The following is a 16,566-nucleotide window of genomic DNA, read 5'->3' as shown; positions in this document are numbered from 1 at the left end:
TGTAGAATTTTAATGGAAAATAGCATAAGGTTAATATTTAAAATTCAATGTTATTAAAACATTTTCTCAAATATGGCACCATTTATGTTTTCTAGGAGAAAATATGTTGATAAAAATGAAAGTACTTATTGTGATTAGTCTCATGTAATACATCACACAATAATAAGGTAAAAAAATAGATATCAGCCAGGTGCTGAAGGCTCATGCCTGTAATTTTAGCTACTCAAGAAGATGACATCTGAGAATCACAGTTTGAATGAGCCCAGGCAGAAGTCTGTGAAGCTCCATCTGTAAAAATAGCCAGCAAAATGTCGGACTGCCACCATGGTTCAAGTGGTAAAATTCCAGCTAAGCAAATAAGCTAAGCAAGTGTAAGATCCTGAGTTTAAACCCCGGTACTGGGAAAAATCAATCAAACAAACAAGCAAAAAAAGTGACAGCCACAAGACTGTAGTATATTAGAAACTTGAAGCCAGTTTCGAGTTGTTCTCTATTTGTTGGATTCCATAAATTCTTCTCATGGCTTAAAGAACAGATTTAAAGCCTTGGTGAAGTACTTAGGAATCCGTGTGGAAACTCTGCAGCAGCTTTTGAGGCTAGCACACAGGCACAAAGCCTGCAGACTGTGCCCTCACTACAGGGCATTCACAACTGAGGGCAGTCCACTCTAAAGTGATTACCTTTGTGTGTGTGCCAGTCCTTGGGCTTGATCTCAGGGCCTGGGCACTGTCCCTGAGTTCCTTTTGCTTAAAGATAATGTTCTACTAGTTAAGCCAGAGCTCCATTTCCAGCTTTTTTGTGTGTAGTTCTTTTGGAGATAAGAGTGTCTTGGACTTTTCCATCTGAGCTGGCTTTGAACCACCGTTCTCAGATCTCAGCCTCCTGAGTAGCTAGGATGACAGGTGTGAGCTACTACTGGTGCTCAGTATCATCATGACTTTAATTCTTCAGACTCAATAAGTGCCTTAATGTTTTAATGTTCCTAATATGTGGATATTTCAAGAGCTAGTGAATTCTGAAGAGACAACAATGCTCTTTTAAAACATGTCAGGATTACAGTGAGCTCAAAGACTCTGTAAGGTTGCTAAGAACTCCTAGTGAGAAGTATTCAGATTAACAGCACCAAAGCGGGCTGACTGGTTAGCGACATGTTTCCAGGGAACCGTTCGGTTGCTAGCTCCTTATAAAAATAGGAAAGATATGCAACTCACCTTTCCATCCTTAGATGTGCCTGCGACTTGTCCTGTTGCTATAGTAATCCTGTCAGGGTGAACTGCCAGGCTGAGAAAAGGACATTATAAGGCATCTACGCTGTCAATTATAATCTAGCTAAAAACTGAAACATAAGAAACTCAGGATGCCTAACTGCTTACAGTCTCACAACAGCAGATTCACTCAACACCCCCAATATCCTTAGACAATGAATGCCACTTCATTTCATCTCAATTCCCTATCTCTTCTAGAGAACTTCCAAACTTAAGGAACAAGCACCCATTGCTGGAAAAACAATGTTTAACTCTCAGGACCATTTAATGAGTGTAAATGATTTCCAAGTAGGGCTTCAAAGCCTGGTGGCTCATGTTCTGTAATCCTAGTTACCTGGGAGGCTGAGAATCAGAGGCTTCATTTTGTAGACCATCCCAGAGACCCCTTCTCAAACCACAGCTGAGCATGGCAGTACAGTTGTCACCCTAAACTATGTGAAAAGCTGAGATTGGAAGGATTGTGGCTCCCGGCCAGTCTGAGATTCCCTTGTGGTGGAAGGCAGCTGGGAGCAGGGATACACACCTGTGATCCCAGTTACTAGGGGGCACCTATTACAGGTGGATTCTGGTCCAGGTTCAATCCCACACAGGAAGCAAGATCCATTTCACAGAGCGTGGTGCTGATGATTCACACACATAGTCCTAGCTACTTAAGAGGGTGAGATCTGAGGAGCATGGTTCAAAGCCAGCCTGGGCAGGAAAGTCAGTGAGACTTATCTCCAAAGCAAAAAGCCAGAAGTAAAGCTATGCCACTTTGAGGGAAAGGGGTAAGAGGGAGGGTCCAGATCCTCAGTTCAAGACCACCAGTATCCACACATGTGCAAAACATCACTGGTTCAAGGGTAAAGTACCCAAAAGGTAAGCATGAGGCACTTAATCCCAGTTTTGGCTCAAACAAGTCATTGTTAGTATGTTAAATAATAAAGATTCTGAGTCTTCTGTCAACAGGATTTTTAACCACTGACTGGGGACCCAGGACAAATACACAAACCATCTATTCAACTTGTCCTTCCAAGATCTTTCTTTCACAAGGTCATAAATGAATTATGAGTATAGAAGACTCAGCCATAAACATGAAGCAAAATATTCTTATTTATGTTTTAAAAAGTGCAGAGCCAGTGCAGTGGGTCAAGTCTGTAATCTTAGCTACTTGGGAGGCAGAGATCAGAGGATTTGGGGTTAAGTTCAGCTCAGGCATAAAAGTTCATGAGACTCCACCTTGAGCAATGACTGGGCACAGTCATGGACACCTGCTATCCCAGTTGGCAAGAGGAAGTACAAACAGGAGGCTCACAGGCCAGTGTACAAAATGAGATCCTATCTTTTTTTTGGTTCTTATTATAAAGGTGAAGTAGAGAGGGATTACAGTTACATAAATCGGGTAAAGAGTACATTTCTGTTTGGACAATGTCACCCCTTCCCTTGCTCCCTCTCCCAGTTTTTCCTTCCCTATCTTAAAAATAGCCCCCACAAAAGGGTTTTGCAGATGGGTGCAAGTGATAGAGCACCTACTTAGCAAGTACAAAGTCCTGAGTTCAAATCCAGTATCATTAAAACAAAACAAACAAAATCCAATGCAGGGGCTGGGAATATACCTAGTGGCAAGAATGCTCTCCTCGTATACATGAAGCCCTGGGTTTGATTCCTCAGCACCACATATACAGAAAAAGCCAGAAATGGTGCTGTGGCTCAAGTGGTAGAGTGCTAGCCTTGAGCAAAAAGAAGCCAGGGACGGTGCTCAGGCCCAGAGTCCAAGCCCCAGGACTGGCAAAAGAAAAACAAAAAGCAAAAACACAACAACAAAAAAACCCCCACAACCCCAAAACCAATGCAGTTCCAAGCCTTTAGCCTGTGCTGTGAAGAAGGCTTCCGTGTAGGGGTCTGAGAGAGCTGTGTGTTCAGGTCATTTGGTCACAGGACAGAAAGCTAAACATGAAAGGGGTCTGTACAGCCAGGGAGCCAGCAGACAGCATGGAAAATAAGAGGAGCTCTGCCCAGGGACCTGACTTGCTCAGACCTGGTCACTTCTCTTGGCTTCTGTCCCAGCACTGACCTCCCAGGCTAACCCACATTCGCCTGTGCAGCGATAATCCCGCGTGTGGAGGACTCACCACTTGACGTCATCGTTATGCCCTGCGTAATGCCTCTGCAGCTGCTCCTCCACGTTATACAGCACCACCACCGACGCGATGAAGTACACCGTCTCCCCGGTGGGGAGCAAGTACAGGTTATTACGACAGTCTCGCCCTCGGTACCCATAGCTTTGTGTAAGTCAAGATCAAAACACTTCCACGAAGGGCTGCCAAAGCGATAGCTTTATCCAGTAGGCAGTAAAGTACTAGATGACTAGCCCCATCAAGTTTCACAGATTTAAATGTTAAATTGCAAATACTCCGTGCCCCAAATATCTCAGCCCCCAACCCCCTGCACCATGCATGCGTTCAAGTTGGGTATGGTCAATGATGTGATAATGAATAATTTGGTGGGGGGGAGGTTGTTGGTAGGGAAGGAATCCAGGACCTTGCAAATGCTAGGCAAGCTCTCTGTCAGTGAGCTACATCCCTCGCCTAGCCTTTTGAAACAGTGTCCTGCTCTGTAGCTCAGGCTGGGCTTGAGTAGTCTCTGAATGCATGATCCTCCTGCTTTAACCTTAAGGGCTGGGATTACAAGTGTGTGCCATTATACCTGGCTTGGATACAAAGATTTAGCTTTTTCCCCACCCCAGAAAGTTATTGAACCAATCATGACTCTATTTTTTTATTGTAATCTAGGAGCTAACTCTTTTAATTAAAAAAAATTCTTTAAAAAAGTGGGCTGGGAATATGGCCTAGAGGTTAAGTGCTTGCCTCATACACATGAAGCCCTGGGTTCGATTCCTCAGCCCCATATAAATAGAAAAAAACAGAAGAGGAGCTGTGGCTCAAGTGGTAGAGTGCTAGCCTTGAGCAAAAAAAGAAGCCAAAGACAATGCTCAGGCCCTGAGTCCAAGCCCCAGGACTGGCAAAAAAAAAAAAAAAAAATTAAAAAAAAGTATTTCCAGGCATGGTGGCTGACATCTATAATCCCAGCCATTTGGGAGACAGAGATATGGAGGGCTGCAGTTCAAGCCCAGTTCATAAGACCCCGTATCAACCAATAATACTAGGCAACTCATTTCAGCTCTTTGGGAGGTCTAAAGAGGAGGCTCTTGGTTGAGGTTGGCCTTGGCAAAAATGTGAGACTCCATTCAAAAAATAACTAAAGTAAAAAAAAGGGGGGAGGGTAGCTCAAGCGGCAAGAACTTGAATTCAAACTTGAGTATTGCCAAAAACAAAACCAAACAAAACCCCCTACCATGATAAAAGTACAAAGAGTACACACAGTAAGCAAAAATGACACACAAACATAAATCAAAGGTAAGAATTTAGGTCCTCCGTACCCCACCACATAACCTGGTTACATTTTTAGCATATCTACTTCTAAATGTTAAAAACTAAAGGGCAAAGGAACACTTGGACTTTGGTGTAAAAAATAATCTACGCCAATACCATATATTGGGAGCAAATTTCACTGCTTTATATCTTCTGGAACAAGAATAAGAAAGTGGCTAAGTAGATATGCTTGTACATCATCCTGATTTGATACAGCAACTTAAGAGATCATAACTGACTAAGAAAGAGCTGCGCACTATGTGGCTGAAACAAATTGCATAGGAGATTCCATAAATATTTGATGGAGGGTAAAGGTGATATTCTTCCTGTCTGCCTTAAAATCTGCATAGACAGGGAGGGGAATCTGTACACCGTCCTCTAAAGTACAGTGATAAATGAATTAACTAGAAGAAAGATTCACCATTTAATTGCCTCTTCCCCTAATTCTGTTCTGGACTGTTTTTCCCAGAACTTCATTTTTTCCTACTGTGAAGCCAGCAGCAGCTCTATTTCACAAGCATTAGTTGTATTGTCGACTTAGATTTTAGTGCCTTGCCTCTTTATCAAAAATTTCCTTTGTTTAAAGAGTAGGGGGGTGGTGGTGGCTGGGAATGTGGCTTGGTGTAGAATGCTTGCCTCGCATACATGAAGCCCTGGGTTCCATTCCTCAGCACCACATATGTAGAAAAAGCCAGAAGTGACGCTGTGGCTCAAGTGGTAGAGTGCTAGCCTTGAGCAAAAAGAAGCCAGGGACAGTGCTCAGGCCCTGTGTCCAGGCCCCAGGACTGGCAAAAATAAATAAAGAGTAGGGTCATATTTATGTTCCATATCAACTTGATGCCATTTTCCCCCTCTTTTTAGTACCTAGGTGTTCGCCTTCCTCTGTAGCTCTTGGCCACTCAGTGGTGACCTTGAAATCCGGCTCCTGAGGATGGCCAAGGGCCTACCTGATTTAAGGAGAGAATGCTAGTCTTTCAGGATATCTCCCTTCTTTCTTTTGAGTCTAAAGACTTGTTGCTATCTTGGTTTAGTTTTGATTTTTGATATCTCCATTATTTTTCATTTATAATTTCAGAATTTAATGGTATTTTTTGTTGCTGTTTCCTGGTGACTCTGAGCATTTCTGGCTTTTCCATTCAGCATACCAGGATAGATAGTTCTGTTAAAGTCATGAGCTCTTCTTTCATTCTTAGAGCTTAAATCCTACATATCCGTGGGTTGTTTTCACTAAGCTCACTTCTCTGTTTTAAAGTAACTATTGTTTGTTGACATTCAGGCTCTAAACAAGTAAATGCATTTTTCTTTGAGCCAAAAAAAAAAATCATGGGTTGGAGGTGTGGGTGACTCAATTGTAGAGTGCCAGCCAATGAGCAAAGTGTAAGGTACTGAGTTCCAGTCCTGGTCTCTCTCTCTCTCTCTCTCTCTCTCTCTCTCTCTCTCTCTCTCTCTCTCTCTCACACACACACACACACACAGACAGAGAAAACAAAAAGAGATTCATGCAAGCTAGGTGTTGGTGGCTCACACCTGTAATGCTAGCTACTCAGGAGACTGAGATCTGAGGATTCTGGTTTAAAGTCAGCTCCAGGCAGGGAAGTCCCCAAGACTCTAATCAATCAACTATATATATAAAAAAAAAAGTGGGGCTAGGAATATAGCCTAGTGGCAAGAGCGCTTGCCTCCTACACATGAAGCTCTTGGTTCGATTCCCCAGCACCACATATATGGAAAACGGCCAGGAGTGGCGCTGTGGCTCAAGTGGCAGAGTGCTAGCCTTGAGCAGGAAGAAGCCAGGGACAGTGCTCAGGCCCTGAGTCCAAGGCCCAGGACTGGCCAAAAAAAAAAAAAAAAAAAGTGGAGATGTGGTTCAAGTGGTAGAGTGCTAGAGTTAAGTGGAAAAAAACTAAGCAAGAGCATAAGGTCCTGAGTTCAAGCCCCAGTATTGGTGCCTATGGACACACACACACACACACACACACACACACGATCCGTGTGTAGCATCAATAACATTTTCATATTTATTTTTAGGATGTGATGGGTGTGGTCGAGTAGCAAAGTCTATTTTTATTTATTTTATTTATTTTTATAGGAGAATGGTTTATTATAAAGCAAAGTCTATTTTTACAAGATTTTGAGCATTCTGCCACTGACAGCCTGCTGTAAGACCTGGTCACTGAATAAAGGATACACCCACTCCAGCTTAAGCCTCTTGGTCGGCAGTTCTGCTTTTGCTTCCAAATTGTACGAATCCACATGATCTTTGGGCATGTACATGGTAACAGGGCGTCCACGAAGAAACATTTTTACATAGCCTTCTTCTACAGAAAGAACAAAGATGTCAAATAGGACACCCAGTGCCCAGCACAGCTGAAAACAAGGGTCGAGTTCCCTCTAGCCTATCAGTGTACACAGGAAAACTTGACCCTCACCAGATTTCTAAGTAGCAACCCTGGGAACATCAAAACAAAATGCATTCTCCTTGTTTTTGACCTTCTGCTTGCTTGCTTAAGTACATGAACTATAGAAGAAATTAAGAAAGACAGGAAATGGGTTCCAACAATTATTTCTCAAGAAATTTTAGTGTGTTACACAATAACACAAAGTATTCACTGCTTTTTTTTATTGAGTTCAATGTATAAATAATCTCACTATCAAAGTTCATAAACTATTTCATATTGGTTTGTATGTTAAAGTACCAAAACAAATCGATGAATATTTTACATTGGACATAGACTTTTTTTTTTGTCAGTCATGGGGCTTGAACTCTGGGTTTGGGTGCTGTCCCTGAGCTCTTCAGCTCAGTTTTCTGGTGTTTAATTTGAAATAAGAGTCTCATAGACTTTCCCGCCTGGGCTGGCTTTGAACTATGGTCCTCAGATCTCAGCCTCCTGAGTAGCTAGGATTACAGATGTGAGCCACTGGCACCGACTGGACATAGTCTTCCAAAGGAAGAACATAAAATCAGTAGAAGTACATGTAAGATGCATCAAAAGAAGGGAAATGCTCAGAGAAGCTAGAGATGGAAAGACAAAGCAGATCTAGGAGAGAGGAGAAGGAGAAGGAAGGAGAAGAAAGGAGAAGGAAAGAGCGGGAGGGAGAAAGAGAAGGAGGGAGAAGAAAAGAGAAGGAGGAGGAGCAAGAAAGAGGAAGGGGATGAAGGAGAAAGGAGAAAGAGGAGAAGGAGGGACGAGGAAGAAGAGAAGAAGAGGAAGGGGAGGGGAGAAGGAAAAAGAGAACTTGGGATGCAGAATTTTCTTCAATGAAAAGTTTTATTAAAATAACTTTTGATACTTTAATAAACTAGAGGGCCAAAGTGGAGAACACTAATATGTTGATTTGGGGCAACAATTCAGCTTGGATGTTCTGACTAGTGTTCAGGACATGGTAGGAGCAAAGTGAACATCTCATGAGGTTGGCATCAGACCGTGCGTCCTGAGCCCGCTGAAGATGAGAGGACCGGGTCCTCCAGAACCAGCCGAGGCTGTGTATAACTCGAGAGGAAATGGTGAGGAAAAGTCATGGTGCAGTCATGGTACCACAGGAACCATAATTACCAGTCAGTTTTGTAAGTCCCATTCCTAATTTTTAAAATAATGCCACGTGCAATCGTATTCAAAAGGTCCAATGTTATATCACTGTGGGCATGCACTTCGGATCTTAGACGCATGCGTGTGACACATTCTTAGTCTGCGTTTACTTAAGCTTGACTCAAGTGAGAGCCCTGGGTGCTCGTCCCTGCGTACGCCATGCGAGTCACTGGGTGCTGATCCTCCTGTTTGGCCTTCTCCCCCGGGCCCCCCTCAGCGCCCCGAGCTGCAGTCCACCTGTGTGTGACGTCACTGCAGGCCCTCTCGCTGCTCCCTCATCATCGTGGCCCAAACCCATCCAAGTCCAAAGAGCAATGCTGTGTTTAGACATGTCAGGAGAACAACGCACAGCGTCACCCGATTCCTCCTCCTCTCTTACGTGCCGGACCACGCAGGCATAGTTGCTCTGCTGGGCTCCTATCTTACGTGACCTCATCTGTCCCAACCCCCCCACAAGAACTCTCCTCTCTGGCTAGAAGTGTCTCTTGGCTCTGATATGTCCCTACCCTGCCTCTGAGCCTCTGGTCATGCTGTTCTCTTCTGAATCCTCTTCCCCTCCTAAATCGACTACTCAAATCTGGCTGATGACCCCAAATGAAGACTAGAAAGCACCCAGTAGACCAAACTTTTCGAAAAGAGAAGCACTGGAGAAGCTCCAAGTTCAGTGAGAAGTGATTGCACCCACCCTCTTTGTAAGATGTGAGCCAGTCCCGTTAGGTACTCCGTGAATGTAGGTTAGGAATAAAGTCTAAATAGCGCCTTGTCCGTGGGACACAAACAGTCCACTGTGGTTGTGCACTGTCAGTGCATATGAAGGCCCTGCTTGCTGTGTTGCTGCTTAACTGGGATGCTGGCCTCTGTGCTGCTGTAGACTGCTCACTGAGGCTAGGTGCAGTGTTACATTACTAAGCCAAAATGGCACAGAATTCACCCCCGCGAGGCTTTGTGCAGATGACTCAGACGTTCTACAGCTCCGATCACAATGCAGCGTGGGGGTGGGGAACAAGGCCGTTGTTAGGTGAACAACACACAATCACCAAAGGCACTTAGTAGGGACAGGCCAGTAGTGCAGGACACCGTGCCAAGCAGTGGACACCCAGGGCTGCCCTATAGCTCTCTTCAGTAGTTTTAGGAATTCCTATGACCAGCCAATAATCAATCAAGATCCAGATCATAGCCATGTAGGAAAGCTCATCCAAGTCAAAGCTTGGGGATGCTCTTATCACAGACAAATGGGAGTGGGCTGGTACCACAGGACCATTTCCGTACAAGGAGGGGTCTGCTTGTATGAAAACAGTCTCTGGAGCCGGGCTAGCAGCCTTGCTAGAGAGCTATGGGCTTGGAAATGCTGCCTACCTTTGCAGTGGGTCACCCGGCGCTTCCCTTGAGATTTCGGAGACAGAGACAGAAGGGCTAGATAAAGAGATGGCGGGTACCGCAGTGTGGCTCTGGGCGCTCCCTGACCAGCCAGCGGCCACGGCCGCCCTGCCCCTGCCTCCTCCACGTATCACGGGACATTTCAGCCATCCTGACAGGTGTGCTCGGGGTAGAGGCCTGCTAGTTTGCAACTACTACATTCCCAGTGAGTATTTTCATGCTTCCTGAAAGTGAAACTAACTAACGCACATGCAGATAAATATAAAACTGCATCTTTCTACTGTTACTTTAAAACTTAAGGGCAAGATATGGGACAATCAGGTGAATTTAACCATTTACACACTTGCAATTTTTTTTCCACATTATAAAATACATTTTAAAATAAGGTTAATCTGGTTAGAAAAAAACCACCAGCATCCACTTTATTATAAAGTGTGCTACAAGAACACATTTGAAAGGCTAGAGGTGTGGCTCAAATGGGAGAGCACCTGCGTAACAAGCACGAGGCCTTTGAGTTGTTCAGACCCCAGTACTGCCAGAAACAGAACATACATATATATGTACATACATTATATATATATACACACATAAACACATATATATGTGGAAAGGTATATGTGACTTATTAGTTTGCACTTTAGGAAATGATAGACAGGAAACAAAAAAAGCTACTTGTAGACAGCGGTACACAGCTTGGCACACCAGGAACTTTCCATTAGAAGTGGAGGCAGAGTTGGGTTAGTAAGGACAGAATTCTGTCGCGTGGACACCCAGGGCAGCCCTCACTGATAGGTCCCATCTGGGTTTCAGAAGGGACAGGGATGGGGTGGTCTTGCTGTGATCTGAGCCATGTGACCCCCTCCTCCCCCCCCCCCCCCCCCGCACCAAATGGCCATTTACCCCTTGGTTCCCACACACACTGAAGTGCCAAGAGCTGGCCTTCAGATGGCTACTTTGTATCTGTCCCTCAGTTGCCATCTGGGCTGTAGCTGTGGCTGTTTACTAAGGCCATCAAGTGAGCGAGGTGAGGAGTGCCCGTCTAGGAATAAAACTAGACTTACCTGCGCTGAATACAGGCTCCTTGGGTTTGCTGTGAACACAAACCAAAAAGAGAGTTTAAAGACTGCCTGAGGTATTTCATCTTGCCACTGACAATGCAACAGCCATGAGCTGCGGTTGCTGGGCACCTGCAGGCTGCACAAATGACACAAACATTAATGAGAAAAGCAAAGCAAATTTCATGCAAAAGAAGTACACAGAAACAGAACGGTCCAGACTAGGTGCAAGGAACTGGATCCCGATTCTTGGGAGTGACTCAGCCCTCTCAGAACAGTATTAGCTACCTTTAGAATGGGCTATTTGTGCTGGGTGCTCATGTCCGTAATCCTAATTGCTCAGGAAGCTGAGAACTGAAGGGGTTTGAAACCAGCCCAGGCAGGAAAAGTTCATGAGACTCTTATCTCCACCAAAAAGTCGGAAGTGGAGCTGTAGCTCAACGGGTACAGTACTAGCTTTGAGCAAAAACAAAACAAAACAAACAGAAAAACTCAGGGACAGCACCAAGGCCCTGTCCCTCAGTTCAAGTCCCAGGATTGGCACAAAGTAAAAAGAGCTATTTTAAAACAAGGTTAATCCAGTGCTTTGGTCTCTTCTACGCATCCTCCAGCTATGGAAAACCACCTGCCACTGTGTCATAATGACAAAGAATGGAGCACCCACCAGATGTGGCTGCCAGAGCCTGGAATGAACTTCATCTCCTTACAAAATACCCAGCCTCAGGATATGGCCTAGTGGCAAGAGTGCTTGCCTCCTATACACGAAGCCCTGGGTTCAATTCCCCAGCACCACATATATAGAAAAAGCCAGAAGTGGTGCTGTGGCTCAAGTGGCAGAGTGCTAGCCTTGAGCAAAAAGAAGCCAGGGACAGTGCTCAGGCCCTGAGTCCAAGGCCCAGGACTGGCAAAAACAAACAAAACAAAAAACCCATGAATAAAATATTCATTTAAAAAACCCAAAATACCCAGCCTCAGATATTTCGTTGTAACAACACAGACTGGAACAGATGCTCAGGGAGGGCAGGAAGTGTGAGCCACTACCTGCATCCATGTGGGGTGAACACTAAAGTTCGTGCCGCTTCCCCTGCAATGCCTGGCTTCCCTGCTTTAAGATATGGAATGAGAGCTGCAAAAAGGGGCATTTTCATCCCTGCTCCTTAAGTGCAGTTAGAGACACAGACACATTAAAAAAAAAATGTTTGCATACTAAAAAATAGACTGAACAGATCTATTTCTAATATTACTTACTTTCTTCTTAAAATTTAACTTGAAACACAATGAAAAATGCCATGGCTAGAAATCACCCTTTTCTGGGCAATGTCATACATAATATTATGCATCGATAATCTTGATGTCTTAGGAATCCCACGCGCATGCAGGACGCTGCTATTGGCACAGTAGTTTGAAACCCTGTGAAAGCCCAGGTCTCCCCTGACCTGCGAGGGCTCCACTGGGCCCTCTCCCTTTACAGCCCGCGATCGCCCCCTGCCGCTCCTCCTGGACCTGCCCCGCAGTAGACTTGCCCAGCGCTGCTTTAGTCCGCGTTCGCAGCCATTTCCTGCGATGCCCCCTCAGAGGTCCTGCAGACCTTGTAACCTTCCCCCAGGCCCTGCGCCCTCCGGCCGGGTCTGCTCCGCTTTTTGCTTTTCTATTTTACTTGGTTTCTCCATGGGGTGCTAAGGCCGCAGGGGCACCAGGCCTGCACTGCTCTCTGCTGTTATCAGTGCCGGGTGTATGTGGGTGTGAAGTTGCATGGGGGGGTTGTCTCTCTCTCCCTGCGTGCACCCCCACCCTAGGAGCTCTCACACTGCCTCACCCCTGGGGGCAGGGCCTGGAGGGCTAGAGTTTTCTGGAAACAGAGGCCTAAGGCATCTTTGCTGGTTGTCGTGCCCTGTTCCTGGTGGCCATGTGTGCTTCCCGAGGGTCGCGTTGTGGATGGAGGCCACCCGGTGAGGCAGGCTGCGGAGAGCTGCTCAGAGGCCCGCGCGGCTGCTTCCGAGGGGGGTGCCTTGTGCACCCTCCCCCGGGAGAGCTGTGCTCCTGAAGGGGTGCTGCAGGACTCGACTGGGTATTGGCGGGGACACACGACAGCCACCAGCAGGCTAAGGCTTGGTGGAGGAGGAATCCATCGTAAAGAATCCATCGTTAAACACATTATTTCCTTGGCTCTTTCACTCTATGAAAACCTTAGCTCTCAGCCAAAATGAAAAAAGATCTAATTTGAGGGAATAAAATGCCCACAAGAAGAAAAATACTACACTGTATAAACAACATTTGCCCAGGGAAAGGTCATTTAGGAACCTATTTATTTGGTCAGTCGTGGAGCTTGAACTCGGGGCCTGGGCACTGTCCCTGAGCTCTTCAGCTCAAGGCTAGCGCTCTACCATTTGGGCCACAGCGCTACTTCCAGTTTTCTGGTGGTTAACTGGAGATAAGAGTCCACGGACTTTCCTGCTCAGGCTGGCTTTGACTCGCAATCGTCCATCTCAGCCTCCTGAGTAGCTAGGATTATAGGCGCCCAGCAAGAATCATTTAATAAACCTGTTCAGAAGTCACCAATAAGGACACAAACTACAGTTTCAGAACCTGCCGGTCAATACCAGTTTATCATGGTAGGGGGCGCTGCAGATTTTATGAGAGACAGGAGGGTTCACACAAGATGCCTCACCTCCGTAACCTACAAAATGGGGACAGAACCCCTGCACTGGGCTAGCACAACGGCATGACACACGATCACGTGCCCAGTACATCGTTATTAACTAATACATCTTCCCACTTGATCTCCTGACATGTAAGTGCCTCTGGGTCCCTCACTTAAGGAATGCAAACCTGGAACAACTTATGTCAGCACTTGCTATGTAAAGTTTAACAGGTAAAGAGTTCCATGGCCTAAGGAATGAAATGATCTTTTCAGGAAAAAGATGCTTATTTTATGTCACCTGACTTTCCCTGCATTAAAATTGTTCCTCAATCTAAAGTGTGATGTTTAATTTGTTTACCTGTAGGTGGCACTCTTGACCTAGTTCTTAAATGGCTTTGGTTTTTATGTAACAACCTGTTTTTCATTCAACAAATGCACATATAAGGAGCCTGTGTATCCCTCACTGTGCAAATGGCTGGAGGTACAGAGAGGAAGAAATGTGGGGGCTTCATCCTGCCACATCCCACAGAAGGGTGTTGGTGGAGGGAGAAAGGAGCTAGGGGGGCTGGGAATATGCCCTAGTGGTAGAGTGCTTGCCTCGTATACATGAAGCCCTGGGTTCAATTCCTCAGCGCTACATACATAGAAAAAGCCAGTAGTGGCGCTGTGGCTCAAGTGGCAAAGTGCTAGCCTTGAGCAAGAAGCCAAGGACTGTGCTCAGGCCCTGAGTTCAAGCCCTAGGACTAGCAACAGAAACAAAACCAAACATGAAAGGAGCTAGGGTCACAGGAGTCATGTTGTGGTGGGGATACCCACCTCAGAGTCAGGGTCAGGGAAAGGGGTCCCCCAGTTGTGCTCTGCAGGGTGAGGCTGTAGTCTCTCCACAGTCATGACTCTGCCTGCACCTCCCAGTCTCAGAGAGGAAGCTTGATCATCTTTGGTCTCGTTCACTGGCTATCTATCTGTATTTCTTTCTGGATACACTCTCCCACTGCATTTGATTTTCTCACTTTTTTTGGTGTCAAGTCTTATGGAAAGCAGACAGTTGTGAAGCTAGGAGGACGCATCTTTCCATGCCTTTCCTCTCTGCTCATCACTCTGCCATCACCATGCTTTTCCCACCATGCTTTTCTCCTGGGTATCTGGAATTACAGCTGTAAGCCATGGGTGCCTGGCCCCTGTGATTATTTTTAAAGACTATGAAACATAGAAGGAAGAAGATTATAAGATATCTAGAATATAAAAACATAGGGGCATGAAGATGATAATGTCTATGAAAGCAAGATGCAATTATTTTAAAGTAAAGGGATGTGTTCTGGAAATGTGAATGATTAGAACACTTTCTGCTCAATGGTAAGAGTTATACAGTGCATACAAAATAGCTTTATATTTGCTTTCATTGTTCTTGTTGGGAAATACACATGCTGGTGGGGAATGGCTGTTCTTTCGTACAGGGAACCTTTTCCTACTTCGCGCAGAAGTGTCTGGTGCCACAGCGGCCCTGCACACGGGCAGGACGTGTGAGCCTCGTTGCTAATGCGCTGTCTCCGGATGACTCAACGCACTGCGTGTGCACGTGGCCTGTGTCTTCTCGCAGCAGGCCAGCGCCAGGTGCATGGTGGTGGCCCTCTGCTGCCCTCTCCCGAGGAAGGCCCAGGGCCTCCAGCCAGGGGATGGGATGCAGAGGGTCAGGGATGAGGTAGGGGGAGAGAACTGGCCCAGGGCACTGTTGGTACCTTTCTAGCTGGTGGGAGAATCACTGGATGGATCTTGCTTTATTTTCCCCTAACTATGGTTAGATTTTGTCAAAATTGGTCTGTAATCACAAGACTATCACTTATGCAAATGTAATTGAACATATAGATAAAAAATGTACTTCAGATGTCATCAAACCCTCTTAGCTAGCACATGAGGAGAACACAGCGGAGAGCTGTGGGAAGCCCGTGCTCTTCACACATCCCTTTCCTGACGGCTACCACAGCAATGATGGCTGTTTACCACAGGGACGCACTCAGTGGGTGCTTTCCTAGAGTTAGCGCGTGCAGATGACTCAAGGGACTGTGCTCTAACATCTCCACTTCACAGAGGAAAACCCACCGCCTGAAGCGAAGTCGGACCTGGTTCACAGCCCAGCTCTTTCCACTTGGTCTTGCTGCCTACAGGACCCCAAGACGGCCACTGGAGTGAGGAACACTGTGGGTGGGCGTGGGGAGGAGCTGGCTGTCTGGAGCCCACTGCACAGTCACGTTCAAGAGCCGCGCAGGAGCCCTCCTTCATCTCTCTCTGCTCTGCCTGACGGGAAGCAGGCCTCCTTCCTAAGGCTCCAGCTCCTCCTGGGTGAGGTCAGCGTGCCCAGGACTGGGGGATGGGAGGAGACTGGAGGCACAGAGCAGGCAGCGTCTGGACGGCCAGCTTGCCCCGCCCTCCCTGGGCTCTCTCGCGGCTGTTCATGGGCTCCCCAGGCGAGCGGCTGCCCACGAGGAGCACAGGTGACCTGCGCCAGGTCCGGATGCGCCAGTTTCCACCATTCCTGGTCCTCATGCCAGGGGGGATTTATTTCTGTTGTTTTGTCTGAGACCAGGACTCGAACTCGGTATCTGGTGCCATATGCTCACTGGCAGGCACGCTACCACCGGAGCCATGCCTCTAACTCCTAAGTATTAATCTTTGATCGGACACTTTCAGTTGTCTGGATTACTTTATAGAAAATAAGTAAACTTTCCCAGTCCCTCCTTCCCAAAACTCCCTGCTGTGGCATTTTCTCAAAAATCTCCTTGTAAGTATCTATTATGGAAATATTTGCCCAGCACATTAACTAAAGCCGTAGGATTTAGAAGATAAAACAGATCTGGAGTTTACACAATGCAGATTCTTCCTGGAAATGCTTAATAAGACTCAGATGTGCCAAGGAGAAGCCAAGTTTGTAAGAACTGCCAGGATCTATGTAGATATTGTAGGTCAGCCCTGGAGCCTTGTGAGAATCCCACTGTACCCCCCACGGGTGTACACTCCGCGGCCACGGTGACCACCTGGCCTCTCTTCCATAGTATTATCACCCAGTTAGCCTAATCTTCCATAAGCAGTACTAAGCGGCTCAGTCAGAAGAAGACAGCGCCCACGTCAGTGGTTCTGAGCCGGCTGCTGGCTGCGGACTTGACCCTCCACACAGTGAAGAGCATCTGCATGTTTTTTCCACCAAAGGTCCCTTCAGGAACAAACCTAAAAGAGCGT

At 46.3% G+C, this 16,566-nt stretch overlaps 1 protein-coding gene across 3 annotated transcripts in view; it reads right to left on the bottom strand.

The window, feature by feature from the left end:
- Eml1 (EMAP like 1) overlaps positions 1-16,566 on the bottom strand; it is a 132,419-nt gene that overhangs the window by 20,150 nt on the left and 95,703 nt on the right. For 2 of the 3 annotated variants that reach the window (XM_048361802.1, XM_048361801.1), the window contains exons 5-8: positions 10,701-10,729; positions 6,864-6,993; positions 3,377-3,526; positions 1,212-1,281 (exon numbers count right to left, since the gene is read on the bottom strand). In XM_048361802.1, coding sequence (XP_048217759.1) covers positions 1,212-1,281; positions 3,377-3,526; positions 6,864-6,993; positions 10,701-10,729 — 379 coding nt within the window. Of the gene's footprint in view, positions 1-1,211; positions 1,282-3,376; positions 3,527-6,863; positions 6,994-9,618; positions 9,676-10,700; positions 10,730-16,566 lie in introns of all 3 variants that reach the window. The other variant, XM_048361800.1, reaches the window with a different exon arrangement.

This window comes from Perognathus longimembris, chromosome 14 (genome assembly GCF_023159225.1).
Source record: "Perognathus longimembris pacificus isolate PPM17 chromosome 14, ASM2315922v1, whole genome shotgun sequence".
Taxonomy (NCBI): domain Eukaryota; kingdom Metazoa; phylum Chordata; class Mammalia; order Rodentia; family Heteromyidae; genus Perognathus; species Perognathus longimembris.
Note: the sequence above shows the minus strand (reverse complement) of the source record. Positions and strands in the feature narration are given on the sequence as shown.